Source organism: Esox lucius, chromosome 16, assembly GCF_011004845.1.
Source record: "Esox lucius isolate fEsoLuc1 chromosome 16, fEsoLuc1.pri, whole genome shotgun sequence".
Taxonomy (NCBI): domain Eukaryota; kingdom Metazoa; phylum Chordata; class Actinopteri; order Esociformes; family Esocidae; genus Esox; species Esox lucius.
Window position 1 is genome coordinate 17,397,221 of NC_047584.1, and position 19,716 is coordinate 17,416,936.

The 19,716-nt window shown below is 38.7% G+C and overlaps 1 protein-coding gene across 6 annotated transcripts; it reads right to left on the minus strand.

The window, feature by feature from the left end:
• Nucleotides 1-334: 334 nt before the first annotated feature.
• On the minus strand, nt 335-19,488 carry LOC105022482 (glutamate decarboxylase 1). Of its 6 annotated transcripts, XM_010890935.4 has the most exons (19): nt 19,355-19,488; nt 18,638-18,788; nt 18,385-18,492; nt 13,356-13,528; nt 11,597-11,659; nt 9,077-9,217; nt 8,281-8,523; nt 8,027-8,117; nt 5,572-5,684; nt 5,209-5,324; nt 4,867-4,946; nt 4,727-4,781; nt 4,124-4,240; nt 3,930-3,994; nt 3,453-3,531; nt 2,997-3,146; nt 2,745-2,852; nt 2,219-2,308; nt 335-2,137 (listed from the first exon to the last, which is right to left on the minus strand). In XM_010890935.4, the coding sequence occupies exons 4-19, from the start codon at nt 13,429-13,431 to the stop codon at nt 1,964-1,966; spliced, it is 1,761 nt and encodes a 586-aa protein (XP_010889237.1). In that variant the 5' UTR covers nt 13,432-13,528; nt 18,385-18,492; nt 18,638-18,788; nt 19,355-19,488; the 3' UTR covers nt 335-1,963. The 6 variants fall into 6 exon arrangements, with proteins under 6 accessions (XP_010889237.1, XP_019910042.1, XP_010889239.1 ...); XM_020054483.2 differs by having other exon boundaries at nt 13,356-13,436; nt 18,638-19,488; XM_010890937.4 differs by lacking the exons at nt 18,385-18,492; nt 18,638-18,788; nt 19,355-19,488 and adding an exon at nt 14,507-14,922 and having other exon boundaries at nt 13,356-13,436.
• Nucleotides 19,489-19,716: the final 228 nt, after the last annotated feature.

Below are 19,716 nucleotides of genomic sequence, written 5' to 3' on the forward strand. Positions count from 1 at the left end.
GCAGGTGGGTTGGAAAGACAAAACATTGGGTTGCCCAGTTTCATGACCAAATTGCATAAAAATACCATTGGAAAATACCAGCGTACCATTGAGAAGACTGCATTAAGGTGCCTCTGACGAAAGATGGGATGGTGGGAGGCAAAGGCGTTGAATTCTGAGGTACATCATCTCAAAATTGCTCTCACATCATTGCTGTTCCCCATGACTGACCTGAATTTAGAATGGCAGATTTGTCACCTAAAGGCTTTTTACAATTCAGCCACCAAAAACCTGACCCCAGAAGATGCTATGGGAAGATCAATGCAAACAGTAGCACATTAAAAACAGTAAACCATTAACATCAAGTCAAGCAGACTCATAGCCACAGATTTATTAATTGAGTGCAATGCATAGCAAATTATCATTGGACCTCATTAACAAGAACTGCCAAAATGTTCTTCTGAAATGTTTTAAAGCTGAGATTTGTATTAGTGGTGTAAATAGGACAGTAATACTATGCACATAGTGTTACGTTTTAAAGTGCCCACCTTGACAGCAGACATCCATCCCACTCGCTTAGGAATGTATTAAATCAATCTCATCACAGAAACAAAATAACTGCATTTGTTTTGTGTAGGTCAACATCTCAATGGCACACAATTGGTCTCTTACAACATCAATTCTCAAAGGATAATATAGTGCACATGTGGAGCAAAATAAGTCCATGACATAACAGTTAAAGATTTGAAAGGTGTGATATATTTCAATAAATGGCACCCTTGATGAAGTGAAATACTTCAAGGCAGAGTTAATGCTCTAAAATGCATCACCGTTAAAATACAAAGAATCCTTTTGTCCCAAGGATATTTTTCCCCCCACATACAGTAGTTTAGCATTGTGCTTTTCATGAAATGAAACACCAGCAACATAGCTGCCAGAGCTCAGCTTCCCTCCCAGCTAGTCATGTGACTCTAGAACATTCAGTCAATGTGATCCACAATGACATCACAGTTACACAACATTGATGGCACTAAGGTTAAGGGTGGACACTGAGTTCCATATTCCTATAGAAATATCTTAATCCATCTATTGGTTACATTAAGGGCTGTATTTATATTCATTTGCAAGTATAAGTATACCCTTCTTTGGTTCACAAATACACTAAAATACCTTTAATATAATTTTTACTCAAAACATTCGGGTAATATATCGAAGTGTTTCAAAATATAAGTAAGGATACATTACAAATGGAATAGATAACTCTTTCACACATATACTTTCTTGATATAAATAGGGATTATATCTATTAAATGCTTATATTATCATCATGGGAACTTGTGTTACTGTAAAACTAGGACACAGTTATCACAAAAGCCATGTAACATTACTATACACAATCTAGACAAGATGTATTAGCTCTAAAAACACAGCAGTAGAATACAGTACCTGTTATAATCACTATGTTACAGTACCTTTCCCCTATACTTAATATGAAAGGGGAAGAACAGCCTGGATACAATGTGGTGATGCATACAGTGTGTCTGACTTAATAATTACATGGACAACACACAGCGCCAATAGTCACTATTATAATATATATATATGTACAGTATATATTACAATACTGAATATACTGAATCTATGCCATGAGGTCCCTTGTATTGTGCTCTGTCTCTACTGAAAATGTCTCAATTATGTGAATATGTATTCTTATTTAGATTATACTGTTCAATAGTCATCTTACAATGGCATAGTCACTGCTAAAAGACAGAACAGATAGGAAACATGGATCACTTGCTTAATATTCTGAAGGTCACCTGTGGTTTTAAAAGACCTACAAGCTTGAGTTTCAAAGTCCTACACGACTGCTCAATAGACAACAGGAACATGAAGCTTACTGTAGCTCAGGGTCTTTTTTTTAAGCTGGACACGACAAAGCTGCAGAGGAAAAGTCAAAGGACAACATCTGTTATGGGCGTGGTCATTACAGGTCCCGCCCCAGTCTTTCAATCTCGTCGGTCAGGAAGTCGATATCTGATCGGGTGGCAGCGGGGTTGGAGATGACCATGCGGAAGAAGTTGACCTTGTCCCCCTGAGGCTGGTATCCAACCATGGTAGTTCCAGACTCCATCATCATGGCCTTGATCCTGGGGGCCACCTGGTTTAAAGATATGGACAATTCAGGGAAATGTTCAGTAGGTCAGAGCTGTCAGAAGCCATTCAGTCCTTTACTCCTTACCTTGTGCAACCTCTCCCGCTTCTCCTGACCATCAGGCATGCCCCGAATACCTGGCGGAAGGTACCAGAAGCAAACATTTGTGTGCTGGGGCTGTGGAAAGCAAAGACAGACAACAATTTTAAGGATCTTTACTTCTGAAGAAGTAATCTAGAAATGTTGACGGATTGTCTGAATTTAGATATGTTGTGCACTGTGGATTAAAATGAATGGACATTTTAATTAGGGCAAATAAAGTCAGATATTCTTTTGTTGGAAATTTGTTTAAACCTTGAATACACTATAACTTTTAAATGTACTGCTTGGCCTGAACATTCCCCCAACAAGAGGATGATCAAATTAAGATCTGACATCTAAAAGGAGTTTCAAACTACAAAAAAAACACTTACAGACAGGCACAGTTATGCAGTAATATGCATTACTCAATGTGCTGCTCAAAACCCTTTAGGCCACCTCAGTTAATGTCTTCTGATTTATATTCACCACATATTTCAGTGCAAAGTAGAAAACGAAGTCTTAAAAACGTCACCTCTCCCTCGAACACCATCTGATAGCCCTGGCGGTCCTTGATTTTGGTGTAGAGATAATGCGAGAGGTCCAAGCACTTGTCGATGTGTTGTTCAAACCCCACCGTTCCCTATTCGACAGCAATTTGAAAAAACAATGAATACAAAACCTAGTCTTTTTATGTTACCCGATCTAAGAGAAGATATACCCCGGTTACATATTTAAAAAAAAAATGACTTTGTATCACAACAAGGGCTTGGAGAGATACGTTCACCTTTGCTTTCCACATAAGCCAGAATTTGAAGATATCTACATGTCGCCCACATTGGATGGCCTTGTCCCCTGTGTCGTACGACACGTCGTACTGTTTGTCAGGTTGGAAGAGGTAGCCAGCACACATAGAGTTGCAGCCTGATAACACACCCTGTGAAGGATGGAGGATTCAATATGCACTCCAGGATTTTAAGCACGACAACAGTAGAACATATTGTATCAGTTGGATTCATAACATATTCTGGAAAATTGATGACAAAACACACGACCGGATGATGTAGTACAAACTGGGACCAGTTCTTGAGCGCTACTTTCCAAATCACTGACTGAAAATACTTGCAAGCGCGGGAGTGCATCTTAAAGGTTCAGTGGGGAAGTCAAACTGGACTTTGTGTAGACTAGAATAACTTGTGTGCTTCATAGTATACACAGACCCACCAGGCAGTAATGGTCTTACCCGCTCTCTGACCAGGATGGCAGAGCACTGCAGTGGCACTCCCATCATCTTGTGAGGGTTCCAGGTGACTGAGTTAGCCCTGCAAGCATGGAACGCAGACTGTGATACAGGTCACCGATGTGTGTGTCTGTGGGTGTGCGTAATCCAGGTCTCTGTTCATCTGAAGTCTGCACAAAGATAGTATAACCTGACAAATTGTGTCATTTCCGGATGAGGTTTGGGTAAAACCTATATTTGAGGGTTAGTAGGTAATTGTGGTTCATTTCATGTTAGCCATTAGGGGATAGCTTAAGGGTTAGCCTTTAGGGTTAGGTTAAGGTTAGGCATCAAGGTTGGGTTATTAAAGTTTGGGTTAGGTTAAGGTTAGGATTATGATTAGGTCATAGGGAAAATAGGTAATTATTTTTTGTAGTCTCCACAAGGGTAGAAAAACAAATGTGTGACTGATGTTATCAGGGTAAGTGGTCAATGTAGTACCTCTCTACGCCACTCAGCTTGTGCCTGTGCTTCCTGGACATCAGAAGTCCTCCTCCCCATGCACCCTAAACAAGGTGGTTCAGCATAACAATTAGACTAAACTGAACAGAAGCCACTCAACCATGAAAATGTATTGGAAAACGTATTCTTAATCAAACGAGACGACTGTCTTCATGTTAGCAAGATACACTTACATCCACATGTAGCCACATGTTGTATTTCTCGCAGATGTCTGCAATCTCATGGATGGGGTCGAATGCACCATACACTGTGGAGCCAGCTGTAGCGTTCACGAACATTGGCACACAACCCTGTAAACACACAGCAGAATGTGCAAGAGCTCTTACATTAGTGAAATGAATTCAAACTGTTACATTCATCGGTTTGTGTAATGTTTGACGTTAAATGATATGCTTGAAGCGGATTTCACAGATGTTTGACTGTTTCTCCTGGAAAGCCTTTGTCACAGCAGAATTGGATTCTCGTTACTGTCAGTCTGCTATCAGTTCTCTCCTGTAACGGTGTTAGATTGTGAAGACTGTGCTTTGTAACGAGTGTCAATGGGAAACATAATATTTGCGGGGGCCTAAAATGAAAGTAGACCAGTATTGTTCTGAAAACACGTAGCCAATGATACACTTCAAATAACGTTTGATTTAAGCTCAACAACTATTCAGTTAACTACAGGATCGGTATTATCATATGGTACATTGTAATTTAGTTTCAGTGATTCACATCATTTCTCAGAAACAAATTAATGCTAATTCACGTTTTCGGGGAATGCATTTGAAACTCACCCTGGCCTTGGCATCGATGACCTTGGCTTCCAAATCAGCAGGAATTACTCTCCCTCTAGACAGTCAAACAGATATGTCACAGGACGCCTCTGACCCATCTGTTTTACACAGTGCAGTGTATTGAAGGTGGATCTACAAACCTTTCATCTGTGCTCAACAGGATCAGGTTTTCTGTTCCAAAGCCCAGAGCAGCACTGGCTTTTTTAATAGAGTAGTGGCTCTGCAAAAACACACAACCGTGACGTTTAGACTGGCCTGCTACTTGAGGTCTGAGACACAGTCGGCTGATGTACAGTCCAATGGTTTCATTTATTTTAATAATGATTGAGATTTCAGAAACTCGTTACACAGTAGAGACCGGCTCAGTGGTGACACAATAACAATGGTGTAAGGGGACATTTGGGATTATGCGTATCCAAAATGTCTCTTTTTATTAATTTCACCTGGATTACGTTTGACCAGACGTTCAGGACAAGACTCACGTGCTCTGAGGTGAACAGTACCAGTCTCGGGGCTGCTGTCATGCCTTTGGCCTTGACTTCAGGAAAGAACTTGTACCGGGCAATCATCACACTGTACATGTTGGATATTGCTCCACCTGCACAGATATTGCATACAATCTTCAGCTAATAGCATTATCCATAGGCAATCATTTTAAGGAATATTTGTCACAGATTATCAATGCATATAAAGATGCAAAATGTCAGTAACTTTCCCAAAATTCAAAGATTATCCAGAGATGCAAAATAAACCTGGATTTCAAGGTTTCCTTCGGATTCAACTTTTTTGGCAACCTGGGAATGTTGGGACAGAAAATGAATTTAGCACCACTACCTTTCACTTACCTGGTGAAAATATCCCATCACCCTCACCATTTGGCCAGCCAATAATCTCCCTCATCTTCCTCAGCGTCAACTGCTCCATGAGCACAAAGACTGGGGCGATCTCATAGGTGAACCTGAAACACAGGGCATCGCTCTCCATTCACTTACTGCCAATAGAAATGCATTATCTGCATTGACACATTCTCAGAATCAATGAAGGCTGGTGGCAAAATCCTTGGATAATGCATCATTGTTCTGGTAAAGGCCAATAACTGTATCCTATTTCATTGTGGAATAGATTGTTATTTTTTTGTATTCTTAAATTCTGATTTATTTTATATGTTTCTTATTGTGTATATAGAGTAACGCCACTTTGAAGCCAGAGAAAGCATGGAACACTACTTTATTAGCAGCCACGGTTCAATGATAGCTCTGTCACATCGAATTAGAGAGTCCATTTGTTGGAGTGGAATGAGAAAGAACATGAATGTCACATAGTCTGAAGTCCATTAGGAATATGCCACAAAAAGGGAGTTTTTGTCTCGTAGTTAGCAAGGAGAAGCTAGAAATGTGATGTAGCATAGTGAGAAAGTAATTGCCTTTGTTTCTGAGGTTTTTCTGGACAACAGCTTCCACTGACCTTGTATGAATGCGTTTTTAATATTTCCAGTATATTACCTTTATCTCTTTGATACTCGCTGTTAAAGAATAGATGTTTCACCTTAGATGAATTCAATCATTACAATCCTTATATAAATTCAACCATTGCAATCATTTTCACAGAATACAATCTTGCCTCTGTATCATTAGAAAATGTTATAAAATATCCATTAGTAACATTAGTGGTAACAATGGTTGTGAGTGCAGTAGTTGTAGTGGTAGTAATGCAGTAATGGTAGTGTATATGGACTACTTAAAATGGGGTTCAGCTGGATTAATTCAATGAGCTGACCTTCACTGTGTATTGTTTGAAGTTGTTTTAACTACACTACATGTGTATTCATGCAGTGGAAGTCATTGCATTAGTCAACTGGGACAGTACAGTTTATCACACTGTGCCAGACAGACAGCACATACAGCCTGCTTACCATATCCAGTGACAATGTCAAATAAGAGACAGGACCTATTTTTTTGTCACGTCCCAAATTAATTCTTGCTTGCTCACTCATGTATCCTGATGATATCCTGGGGACATGATCGTCAACCTATTAGTATCAATCAATATGTGTCAGGGATAATGAAGAGGCCTATTCTTGGCGGAGAGCGCATGTTTCTGTATTATTACGATAAAAATGACAAGACCATGACATCACAGATCACTTTGGCAATTACCAAGCCGAAATGAGCAGGGAACGAGCTGCAAGTTCTGACAGATGACAATGTTGTTGACCATTGTGATCGTTTCGTGTTCTGGTGTTGTATGAACACGCTGACTATAACTACTTCCTGCTGACCCTCTTGCCATGTAACTGTCAGAAAAAAGGGAAGGCTTCTTTTTTTTTTACCTCAAGGGTTTTCTCCTGGTTAAATGAAGGTTAAATATATAAAAACAATGCAATGTTTCGTCAGTGCTTCTTCATACAGTGTTTTTTGTTATGATGATTTCACAATGCCCTGAAGGGTTTCCAGTTTGACAAAGCCAATATCATCACGTTCCACTAGCTGACTCTCTGTGACCAGTGCTGTCACTGGCTGGGCAGCCTCTGTGTAAACAGGTCAACAATAGCCCATGGCCAGCAACACATCAAATGTTCTTGGACAGATCCCTGGGCAGCCTTTGTATCACAATCCTGTCTCTTCCAGATTGCCTTTCCCAATGAAAAAAAGCAACACTGAATCAACATTTCTGTTGTTCACATTTGTGCACTAGATCCCATTGGAGAATCTCATTCTGGGGAACCATTATCTTTATCCAAAAGAGCGTTACATAAAACAACGACCTGGGTTCCTAATCAATATTCAATTTAGTCTGCCTGCAGGGCTGCATATCTGGCTACATTAACCATGTTAGTCAACAACAATAACACAGAAAACATCAGATAACTCAGTCCTTTGTGTGTTGTCATTTTACTGACTTACAAAAGCAGCTTGTGAGAGCATCCTCATGACCATTAATTTAGAAGCTTTCCAAAGGCCCCAAATATGTCACTTTCACTGATCTTCAACTTCCACCAAAATCTCCAGAAGCCATTTGGAAAATAATAGGAAACGTTGCTTTTCTTCATTGCCCGACTTGCATTAACCAGAGCCAAATCCATTCAGTGGTGAATTAGGTCTCCCAACCAATCATCACAACCCCAACCTTTCACAGAGCTATGTAAAATAATAATTGGTTAGATAATTGTTCATATTAAACTTTGCACAAAATAATGTGGATTTTGATAACTAGTTTGAATGACAATATTTAAAGTTCCTGTGACTTGTGAAGAATAATTCATCATAAATGTGTAATAACGGGGAATCAAAGAGGACTCACATATTTGTGTTTGCAGTGGAGGTGAGCCATTCTCCTGCCAAACCAATGATGTCCAAGCCAGTAGAAAGTTGATTGAAAAAGCGGGGGTGACCTAGGAAGAAGACAACACTTTGTTTTTAATATGTTGCTCGTGACGGCTTCATCACTTGTCTTTAACTGCAATCATTAAACCCTAATGTCGAAAAATCTGAGATACTGATTATAATTTGGGATTGGCTATGCTATTTGCCTCCTTTATCTTCTTTTGTTCTCACCTGTTCTCACTCCATATTTCAGAGTATCCCTGCAGTCCACCAGGATCTGCTCCAGAGACTCAGGTTGGTCAGACAGTTCCAGGTTGAAACCCTCCATGCCCTCCAGCAGCTGGTGGGGGTGGTGAAAGTCCAGGACTTTGGTGGATCTGTCGAAGGTCTTGCGGACATAGTTTGTGAGAATATCCACCACCTCCAGCAGGAACTGCATGGTTGGTTCCTCACCATTTTTGGCTGGTAATAAATCTAGGGTGAGCAATTAATATGCATGTCAGTATTTGTGTTTAATCCGCTTCCTCCATTATTTAAGTGTTATTTTGCGAGGTCACTTGCACATCTTAATCAAATTTGTCATGACTATTCTATGTACTATGTGTATACAATTTACTTGCTTTTCTTCTGTAAATCTGGTAAAAATTGTATAAATTAATTAGGCCCCTCTTTTTGGTATGTTCTCCATTGAGTGTCCCTGAGTAGTCTAGGCTATTTTACAGATATAAACATTTGATCTGGCAGGCTATTGTTGTACGGTGAATATTCATTTTATGCATAGCAACCAATTCAATTGAAATTTCTAAGAGTCATTTATCATTGTGGTTTGTTATTTTTCTGGAAAAAATTTAAAATCTGTAATATATCTAGGTTACTGCCTACACATTCATCAACCGTCTCAAATTTATTTAAAAAAAAAAGTTCAGTGGGCTAGCCATTTTTTCATTGAAAGAAATGAAGTCCCATACATGATTATGGTAATTTTAATTGAAATATTTCACGTGATTATAATATCCTGTCCCCTTACCTCTAGCATACAGATTGGAAAAATCTGTCTCGGTGCGTCTAAAACGGGAATCCCTGTCGCTGTTATCCAGAAGATCCTTGGAAGGTTTTTCCTTCAGTGAACTGATCTTTTCCTCAAGGTTGTTGTTCTTCTGCAAAAATCCTGAATTGTAGAAAAAAGCTGAGGATTCAAATGACTGCCTACCATCATCATTCCCAATCCCAAACATTTTGATGACAAACTTTTTCGCAAATAAACATGCCCTATAACTAACCTACTCTCTCACTAACTGGTTGTGCAGACAATGCTACAGTACAGTATAGTGTAGGGTAGTTTAGAGGCAGGAATTCCCATCCTGTCCAGGGAAGCCTATTTATGGGAAGAAGAGTCAGTGGGATGTTGAGACCCATGACATCACCACCAAAAGCCAGCCAAGCAAAAACAAATAGAGGTCATTAGTTGTAAATTCGTATTAAGTCCCTCTGACACATTCCACATCAGTGAGCAGGGAAGAGCCCACACTGGACCAATGCTATTCAAGTCAGCAGGCAGACCCAATAGTTAAACTGTGCTGCGATTATATATATAGCATATTTTATAGGTTTATAGGCAGGTAGGGAACTCCATATTAACTCAAAATATTATTTAGTCTACTGTTTTCTCAAAAATATAACTATTAACTTGACCCTAAAAAAGAAATACATCTGAGATAATAAAAAAATCCAGAAATGTGATGTTATTTATGATCATAAATACAATCAATAACCCAATATTTCAGCTAGCTTGGCCTAGAATATATGAAAGTCAATTCTATGCAATTTCACTGCCCCATTGTTTGGATGAATAAATAACAAGATATACTAGTGTTCTGTATAAAAATCCCTTTTACTAAGGCATTTATTTCATTTTTAATAGTTTATTATCATGTAGTTATTTACTGTTAACATACAAAAACGTATATATATATATTCAATATGCTTGCTCCAACAATTTCTCATGTGAAGTAATTTAAAAATCAACTAAAAACGAACAATTTACATGGCCAAGGGATGTGCTTCACATTCTTAATTTTGGGTCTGGGTATCTGAAGTAGCCCATTTTGTGATAACTCCTGATATAAAAAAAATACTTAAATTATTAGCCAACGTAGTCTAACAATACTGAAATAGTATATTAAAACATTTGATTTAGATTTGCATTTGCCTTAGACCTATAGGCTACTCCCTTGATTGGTCGTTAAGGAAAACTGACAATAGACTCAACGCTTGGCTACATCAGATAGGGCTAATGCATTTTGCTCCCACTTAATTCGTGAGTGGCCTATCGACCTATTGAGGAGTAGATGACTGACAGCACTATCTCCGTAAAACAGAACCTTGACGAATTGCGATTTCAGACGCGTCTCGTTCTTTTTTCTCCTCACTGATGGCCTCTCATCATGGTAAGGACTGCTATCAACCATTCCACCCAAGGGGCTATAGCTTTAATGAATAAATCCCGCTCCGTTATCAAACTTTGAGCTTTAACTAGGTATGTTTTAGTTAAAAGGCAGGTGCACACGCGTATTAAGATATTAGTTAAAATACAGAGATATTAAGTTAAAATAAGGACATTATAAGCGATCGTGCTTCTGAATTACTACGATGAATGTAGTGTAGTGAACCTGTATGTTCATTTGAAATGACCTGTGAATTGAAAAGGGGGTTGGATAACTTAAGTAGGCTAATTGTGTAGCCTATTACAACGTCATTACACAACGTAAGCGTGTAGTTTAATTCTAGTAAACCATGGGAGGGCGCAAGAGTACGCTTTCATTAAGATTGAATGTAAGATGTAATAAGGTTAACAGGGTAAGAAAACATTAAATCATATGCAACACTAAATACGTTTTAGTGGTGCACGTGAGACCGACCATTTTGAGACGCGCTAACGTAGAACTTTCCATTTTTCTCTGGTCCAATAGCCTATGGTCTCTGCAGTTTTTCAAACTGCTTTTTTCCCATTAAAAACCGGTTTGTCACTATTAGAACCGTGGTAATAATCATTATGGACATAATCATCCTTTCAATATAAGAAACCAGAAAAATAAACAAAGGGGCAGAAAATAAGGCAGCATTTAAAAGACCACGTAAACATAGCCACCCAGTCTGCACAGGCTGTGCTTCACACATAAATATTCCTCCGATTATGACAATGGTCTGATTGCGTTGAAATACCTTCGCTTTCATTTTTTAATTCAGCCACAATATAAGTACATATAAATTACATTTATCCAAAAACGCAATACAGTTTAAAACATTTAATTCATTTGTATGGCATGTACATTGCGTTTCAAAGTGTGACGCAAGCCAGTGGGAAATTAATTAACAGCCCCCACTTCATTTTCTACTCAAGATTTAACAATAGTTTGAAAAACATTCCACAAAATATGGAACATAACCCTACATAAATAACCTAAATTATAGGAACAAAATAGCCTCATAGTCAACATGACAATCGAATATTTCAAGGAAATATATGATATGGAAATTGTAAACTTACCACATATCTTCATTCCCAATTTTCTAGTACATCCATGAGCAACTCCACACCAAGCGTCATAGCCTAAAATAGTTTTGAAAAACTATTGAGAGGGCGCTTACTTGAGGCCTCAAGTGCATTATTTCTGCTCAAATAAATCCAAACTCAAAGCGATGGATTGATGGGTAAACGTTGAAGCACGTCGCAGCAGCACACAATGAATTCGATGATATATTATCAGTTAACTAATTCATTTGGGAATGGGTTTTGCGACTATCTGGGAGAGAAATTGCTGGAAAGATATGTACGCATCACCAGATATTTGTCAGTACAAACGGCCTGGTCATTACGCCGCTATCAAGGGCTTCCAGGGATTACATTGGGGAGGTGAATAAAGAAAAGGTTCAAAGGGGTTCTTTGGCTCTTCCTGTCCATGAACCCTTTGAAAAAAACTGTTTCAGGTGAAACCCTTTTATTTTAGAAAGAACCGCATTTTCTCTATGTGATTAGAAACAACATAGTCTAGGCTATAAATAATTATGTTAACAAATGACAATTGAAAAGCAGGCAGTGGAAGGGTCAGACAGCATTACCGTACACTGAATCCACGTTTAACCGTGAATAGGATTACAAGTCAATATATTCCTCCGCAAATATATTAATTATAATCAACAAAACATTTTAAATACAAAGCGTTAGCAATAAGTATTAAAAATGTGCCAATTACAGGTTGGAATGATCAGAAGATCAACTTGCATAATTCTGATTTCCAAGTAAATAATTCATAAATGTCTATGGAGATAGACCTATAGACAAAAATTAAATTACACGTCTGCTTGTAACACTGGCTTGACACTGGTCTAATGGCTTTGGCACACCATTAAGCCCAGGAACCGACGAAGCAAGCACAATTTGTCAAGGAAAAGCAGCACTGACTGAATACGTTTTGTTTAAAAAAAAACTCAGGTGCTATTTTGCTAATCGTTTATCATTGCAAATGTATAATTTACACTGAGGGGTTATCAATATAAATTTACATTCTACTGTTTTATGTAAAGAAAATCTTACATGTACGTCGAAACGTGTTTGGATGTAGGAATATAAGCAATAGGTGGTGGCTTTTCTTCAAAAGCAATTAGATAATTAAAAGCAGGCATACTGAGTTTGAGCTGTTGTCCGCTTACATATCTAAATCCCGGGCTATATTACCCCCCCAGTTGACGGAGGATAAAATAATAAGGCGCCAGAACACATGTCATTAGGGCCAATTTAGTGTGGCTACAATTAACGCTACTTTGCACATAATTAGGCTACCCTTCAACCTTACTCACTATTTTTATTCAACCGCGAGGAATGACATTCACAGAATATACATTAGTACATCCTCTTTGAAATGCTATAATAATAAGAACCTAATAATAATGTTAATATAGGCAATTAAAATAATTATTAAATTAGACCTACATGTTGTAATAGTATTTATAAACATAATTTTAAAGAGTTTAAATATGTTTCTTTCTCAAACACCTAAAGCATGAAGCCTACTAACCTAGACATTAGTCTTTTCTTTTCAGACTTTAGACGACATCGCCTGTTTAGACAGCAGTATTCGTCTTTCAAGCATACGCCGGGAGGTCCACCGCGCACGCAATGCTGCGGGGATTTGTTGGGTAAGAGGCATTTAGAATGGTACATTTTTTTCTCAATGGAAATGATTAATGGCATTGCCCACAAAGTAAATAGCAAAAGTGAAATAGCGTTTTATCTGTGATGGACCTACTTGAGCCAGGTGGTCGTAAATTTGTCGAGTTGGGATCCGGTTCGCCGGTGGAGGAGGAAGGTGCAGACGCCGCCATCACTCCTAAAATACAGTACCAAAGTCCTCACTCTAGAGCGCTCTGTCACTTTCTGCGAAACCTTTCTTATTTTATCCAAAACGAAAAGTCACATTCGCTGTAAGGAGAAGAGAAAGAATAACTTTGTAATCTATAAAGTATATGGAGAATAACATGCCGAACTATTTTAATTGTATATAGGATAGTTTAAGATCGATCCCTCATTCAAACGCTGACAGAAATCCACAACTACGTATAGGCGAGGAGACCGGACACGACAGACATGTCTACGACACCGTCTGGCAGCCAGATGGATAGCCAACAATTATTCTCAAACAGGTACGAGTCCAAAGCGATGGGAAATTAACTTATTGGCAATAAACACAATGCGTTTCTTTAGGCTTTATCAAATCAAACATAAGCCATCGACTGTGCTCATTAACCCTCACCAATCCATTCAATTGCACAATCTGATGTCCGCTTTCACTATGGATAATGAGGCATTACTGCAAGTGTCTTCGGTTTCTTTGGAGGTTGATATTCATCTGCCTTTGATGAATAGTAAAAGTAACCTTTCACGTGGAGTTAGGCTGCAAACAGCGAACTAAAATAATAATATAAAATACAAATAATGATAAATAGCCTAATAAGCCTTAAAAACGATCAGCTACCATAACAATGTATCAGGCCATTCCTCTTATAGACAAGTTATGATAAACTTCAGATGAATTAATTTATCTTTTAATGATACTGGTCGGAAATAGATTGTTTAAAAATGGTTTAACAAATAGAATAATAACTAAAGAGGATTCTGTTGTGAATAACGATAACCCTGATACTGGTCAATGTCATGTAAAGGAAAAAAGACAAACATTCTATATCAATAACTTCAATATCAGCAAGGAGCCAGACATATCAGTGTGCAATCAGTGTGCATTTCATCTTACTGTTGTCTATGTATCTAAATAAACGTTTATTAAATATTTCAAAACACCTGTTAGAGCATCTCAAACATCGATTTATCATGAAGCTTCAGTGAACAAAGAACACAGTCTGCTCTTGTATGAGAATAATCCCCTGATATAAAGCAGCTTACCGTTCTGAGGATGGTACAGGTGACCAAGTACAGTCCAAAAAAGAAACTAATGGAGAATGATTAAAATATCCTTGAGCAACGTAACGTCTGGTGTGCCTTTGACTCCCCACAAAACAAGGTTTTGAGTAAATTATCTACAAAATCCCATCCACGGTGACCTTTTTGGTAAGGTGCGTTGGATTTGCTGATATGAGCGTGCATTGACAATTTATTCGTTACTACGCACGCATGAGTCACCAATACCTCCTCTGGTGCTGCATATTTCCACCCAATATCGAACAGATCCGCTTTGTCTGCAAATTTACAATGAATCGTGTCGCTTTCAGCTATAACGTGACTTTTGGAACGCGTTTCACTGCCTTTGATGTTATACGGTCCGATTTAGAATCCCGGTCACGAACATGGACTTGGGAAGTTTGATCCTGCTATGATGACCAACGTATAACGCCCATAAGGGGAGGGGAGGGGTCGTCATAGGCAATCAGAATCAGAAGTCCCATCTCCTTTTAGAATGATTGTTTATTGTTTTAATCTGTCATGACTTCGATTCAAAATATTTCTTTAAATATCAATATATATGACCGGGTCTTTTTTTCTAGCTCATTTCGACTAACAAAATATATGTTTTCAATAACAACATTAAGAGGCTAGTTTTGTTGCTTAACTTCTATTGTCAAAATCTTATTCACATTTTCAAGATAACTGCGCAGTGTTTCTTTTCTTCTTTTTTTTTTTGAGGAAGTGAAATTCAGCGTGTGAAATGTTTAAATTATATCCACCAGGTGGCAGTAAGGAAACATCATTGATTTCTTCCAGAACTACACACCATTGAAGTGGGCCAGATACTTCAGGAAGCTAAAAATAAACCAACACATTAATCAGATTTGCTACATCATAGCAAAGCTAGATGGGTGCAATGGGACAATAATAGTCACTGTGTGCTGGAATACGATCCAAGGGAATCGTTATTAGACTACAGGTTATTAGACTACAGGTTAAATTAATCAATTCAAAGGTTTTCATGATTTATTACAGTTCATATGGATTTTCACATGGAAGATAATTATCATCTTGCAAAGGCTATCTTGCATAATGAATCAATCAATCAATTTAGTTAGTTCAAAGCAATCTCTTTTGGTTCTGATCTCAGTATATCATAAAAAACCACTTCACATGTCCGACTATTCAACTTGTCTGCAGGTGACTTGAACATAATTTAACAATGTTCTACTTTAACACAGGTAATTCTAGTGGGAATGCTGTCTCTGTGTTTTCTAGGGCGGGACATGCATGTATCCAATGCAGTTGACCAAGCTGGTCTCAGGCGAATACTTGAGATTGTATACATTAATCTTTGACAGACAAATTCATAAGATGTTATGCTAAGTTAGAATACAGACTGACCACTAGGTGCAGTGGTGAGAGCATTTAGAGTTAAATACAGTGGCTCTTTCTTTCCCTAGAAGGATGTTTCATGTATTGGTGATGCAGGAATCATTCCTTCTTTGTGTATAACAAAAATAGAATCTTGCACAAAACAAAAAGGGTTTTGTATTCAAGAGTGATTGCACCCAACTGATTTGGCCTTGTTTCAGAGCTTGCTCGTTAACAAACGCAGGAGCCATGACATGCAAAAACCTTGAAACTAACAACCAGCTTTTCCCACCTCAGTCGCTATATGGGCAGTGAATTAAGCTGCTTTGTTTGCCCAGGCTCCACAAAATGAATATGTACCGATGCCAGTTGGACTGGGTAAGGGAATTGGGGTTGTGGAAGAATGGTAGATAGCAAGTAAGCTAGCCTGCCTGGTTAGTGTTGCCTTTAACAGTTCTTAACAGTTCCGACAGGGTTAAAATGAGAATCACCATGAGGCGGTCTCACCAGAGCAGTAGCCAACTAGCTTACCTATTGCGGTTACTTCCTCAATGTTTCTGGTTCTTTATCTCTTGCTATTTGTAATGAAGATGAATAATCAATTTGGTCCCGCTGACAATTAGCATTTTGATATCTGAGTAGGACAATTTACAGAGGCACAATTGTCGGTGTCCAAATTGCAGGTGCGTCAGTCTCAATAGTCTCAAAATCATGACAGCGCATGCCAAACACTGACAAATTGCATCAGCCAAGAGGAACAGTGTTCATAATCAAGGATAACCATCAGGGACACACAGAAACTTAACAGGATAGTTGCTGAATGCCCTTAAAACGCCGCCCCAAAAATGACCACATAATTAAATCTGTGAACCAGTGTGGACTGTATGGCACGAGCAGCACAAAGCTGGACTTTATGGTAGGGCTGCCATTCGGAAATTGCTTGTATCCAGTGAGCACAAAACCTCTACTCCTGAGCAGTGGAAACAACTAATATGATCAGATGAGTTATCTTACACCCCTTTTCCTACATTGGCACAGGTTTATGTTCAGAGCAAGTCAAAGGATTTCCTTCAGCCCACAATGTCTGCAGCCAACTGTTAAAAACTGTAGGGGATCTGTAATGGTTTGGGCAGCCATCTCGTGGGAGTCATTGGGTCCGATGGTTACTCTGCATGGTTGTATAACGGCCAAGGAATATGAGGCCTTTTTACAGGACTACGGGCACCCTGTGGTGCTACACTGTTACCTAATGATATTCCAATATCCCAAGATGTTAATGGCCACACACACCTAAATGAATTCAAGAGTGGTTTCACCAGAGCTGACACCTTTGAACCTTAATGGAAGGTTCTGGTGCGCAGAATGTAAAGTGGATTTCCACCTCCTTCATCCCTGATAGAACTGGAGGCTTTTCTTCTTGAAGAATGGTGCAATGTTGTATCTACACACAGTTCAGGACTTATGAGCCATGCAGTCCACCAAGAGGGATTGAAGGCAAAGGCTGGGCCTACTCCATATTAGGTCCATGATATTAATATATTGTTCGGTGTTTCCCTTATTTTGTCCTCCCCCTATATTTTTTCTTTGGCAAATCTATACTGTATCTCTCAGAGTAAATATCTAAACACTTAACAGAAAGTGCTAGACTCATTTATTGATCTGGAACTTAGCCAGATGCTCACTCTGTAATGCATTATCTTCATACAGTACACAAATTATATGACAAATCATATCGGATTCCTTTCTGTAGCCAACAATTTTTACTTTTATTTCTAAACTCCATGTGTACAACCAAAGGTACAGGTATGTGCTGATCTGGTCATTCTGTCCTTGTAATGATAATCTGCTTTAAAGCATATCAGGAAAATGATAACAACACCCCACAGAGACCCATCTCATACTGGATATCCTGTCTAGTGAAAAACATCTATAAATCTCTTTGGTGGCCCGTATCAAACACGTCAGCAGCTTTCTGCCCCAATGTAAATTCTTGACAGAACACACTTTCATTTGTCTCCAATATTCTCCTGGGAATTACCATTTTATGCATATCATAATAGAAATCATAACTCTTAATTTCTCTCCACCATCCACCAGGGAAAAACCCTTGACTTCCTCATCATGAACATCACACACAGGGAATATTACATTACGTACAAGCATTCAACATGACAGTTACAGGTAACATTTAGACAGACATCACTGATCACTGGATAGGTTCCTATGACTTTAACTAGGTGAGCAACCACTTGTTTGTTGTGGCAGAAAGCACGACTTCATCTTGGTAAGTTCTCCTGACCGGTCAAAAACCTCTCTCTGTTGCACCCCATGTAATAACGTTTTAGTCCACCCAAGCCTGACCCTACGGTATGTGCCATCATAAAAACGTATGCTTCTCAGTGTGAGTATTTTATCAAATTACTATTTATCTCAGACATCAATTCTCATTTCTACAAGGATTTAAGGAGGCTCATTAAATTGATATATACAAAAACTATGCCTACCTCGTTATGGTGCCTTGGGAACGCACCATTCTGGTTTCCTCTGTAGAAACTGCCACTTGAGTTGAGACCCTGCTTGTTACCCCAAATGTTAAGCAAGCACCTTTTCAGCTGAATCAAGTAAAACACGAGTTAAAATCTCATAGCAAAGTTGACTATGAAAGTTAACCCCATCATGTTTGAATTAATAAGTACAATGACAGAAAAACATTTGCCACATTCGAGTATATAAACTGTTCCTAATCATTCTACTCACGTCATTAACTTCCTGGTCCAATCGTTGGCACCACAAGTGTCTATGCAGATGGCCAGACAATCACTGGTAGACCAGACAATCACTGATACCATACAATCACTGATACCAGACAGTTCTCCGCCGTGTCAGGGACACTTTTCTGTCTCAAACTCTTGTTCCCAAAAATAACCAGAGGCCATTAGACAGTTACCACCTCACATCAGTGAAGGCCAAAAACACATAAATCCATAACTCTACATTATACTTTCACATAGCATTACATTTAACATAAAGTCAATTCTTGGGTGACTTCATAGGAAGGTCCTAACTTGAGAGGTTCAAAAATTTTACTTTTTTTTATTTTTGTAGCGCATTGTATTGCACCCTAATGTGACATAACATATCATAGAAATTCAGCAGTTACAGATATATTTACTGCAAACGATTGGGGGGGAGCCAACCGAACCAAAATCAAAATTGGCAGAACAGGTGGTAAAAATAAATGAGCCAAACAACAAAAGCAAAGAGCCTCTGTGTTTCTTCTATAAAATGTCTGTTTTTCATACAACCAAAAATCTGTAAAATGACACAGGTGCACAATTTATAATGTCCAACAGAAAACATACAATAATTAATTAAATCCTAATATTAAGTGACTGAGGCAAAATGATACAGCCTTTGTAGCCTACATAAACAGAGAGCTTGTACTTGCTTTAACTCAGATTAACGATGACGTACCCAAGACCTAACAACGACTCAGAGCTTTTAACTACATAATGAGTTGAACAGAGACTTTGACTGAAGAATAACAAGTCTTTCTAAGCCAGAGAAACCTCTCATCCGTCACCCTCATAGCTCCTTTGAAACAGGGAGCCTATCAGCTTCCCTACTTGAATGTCGACCACCCAATTGCCCAGCCTGGCTTTCAGGGCAGAGAAACAAGTGCAATTAGCAGAAACAGGTGTATGTAATTGTTCTCTGCCTGTACTCACCAGCCAGGATGGAACTGTTCACAGGGTCCTAAAGTCGCCTGGCAGCCTGGTTGTTTACAGCGGGGCTGCCCAACCCTGTTCCTGGAGATCTACTGTCCTCTAGGTCAG

Coding starts and splice junctions, on each gene's coding strand:
- LOC105022482 (XM_010890935.4), bottom strand. CDS start 13,431: ATGGCGGCGTCTGCACCTTCCTCCTCCACCGGCGAACCGGATCCCAAC. Junction 5,685..8,026: donor TCCACTGCAAACACAAATAT/GTGAGTCCTCTT, acceptor CCTGTGTTTCAG/GTTCACCTATGAGATCGCCC. Junction 4,947..5,208: donor TACTGTTCACCTCAGAGCAC/GTGAGTCTTGTC, acceptor GTGTTTTTGCAG/AGCCACTACTCTATTAAAAA.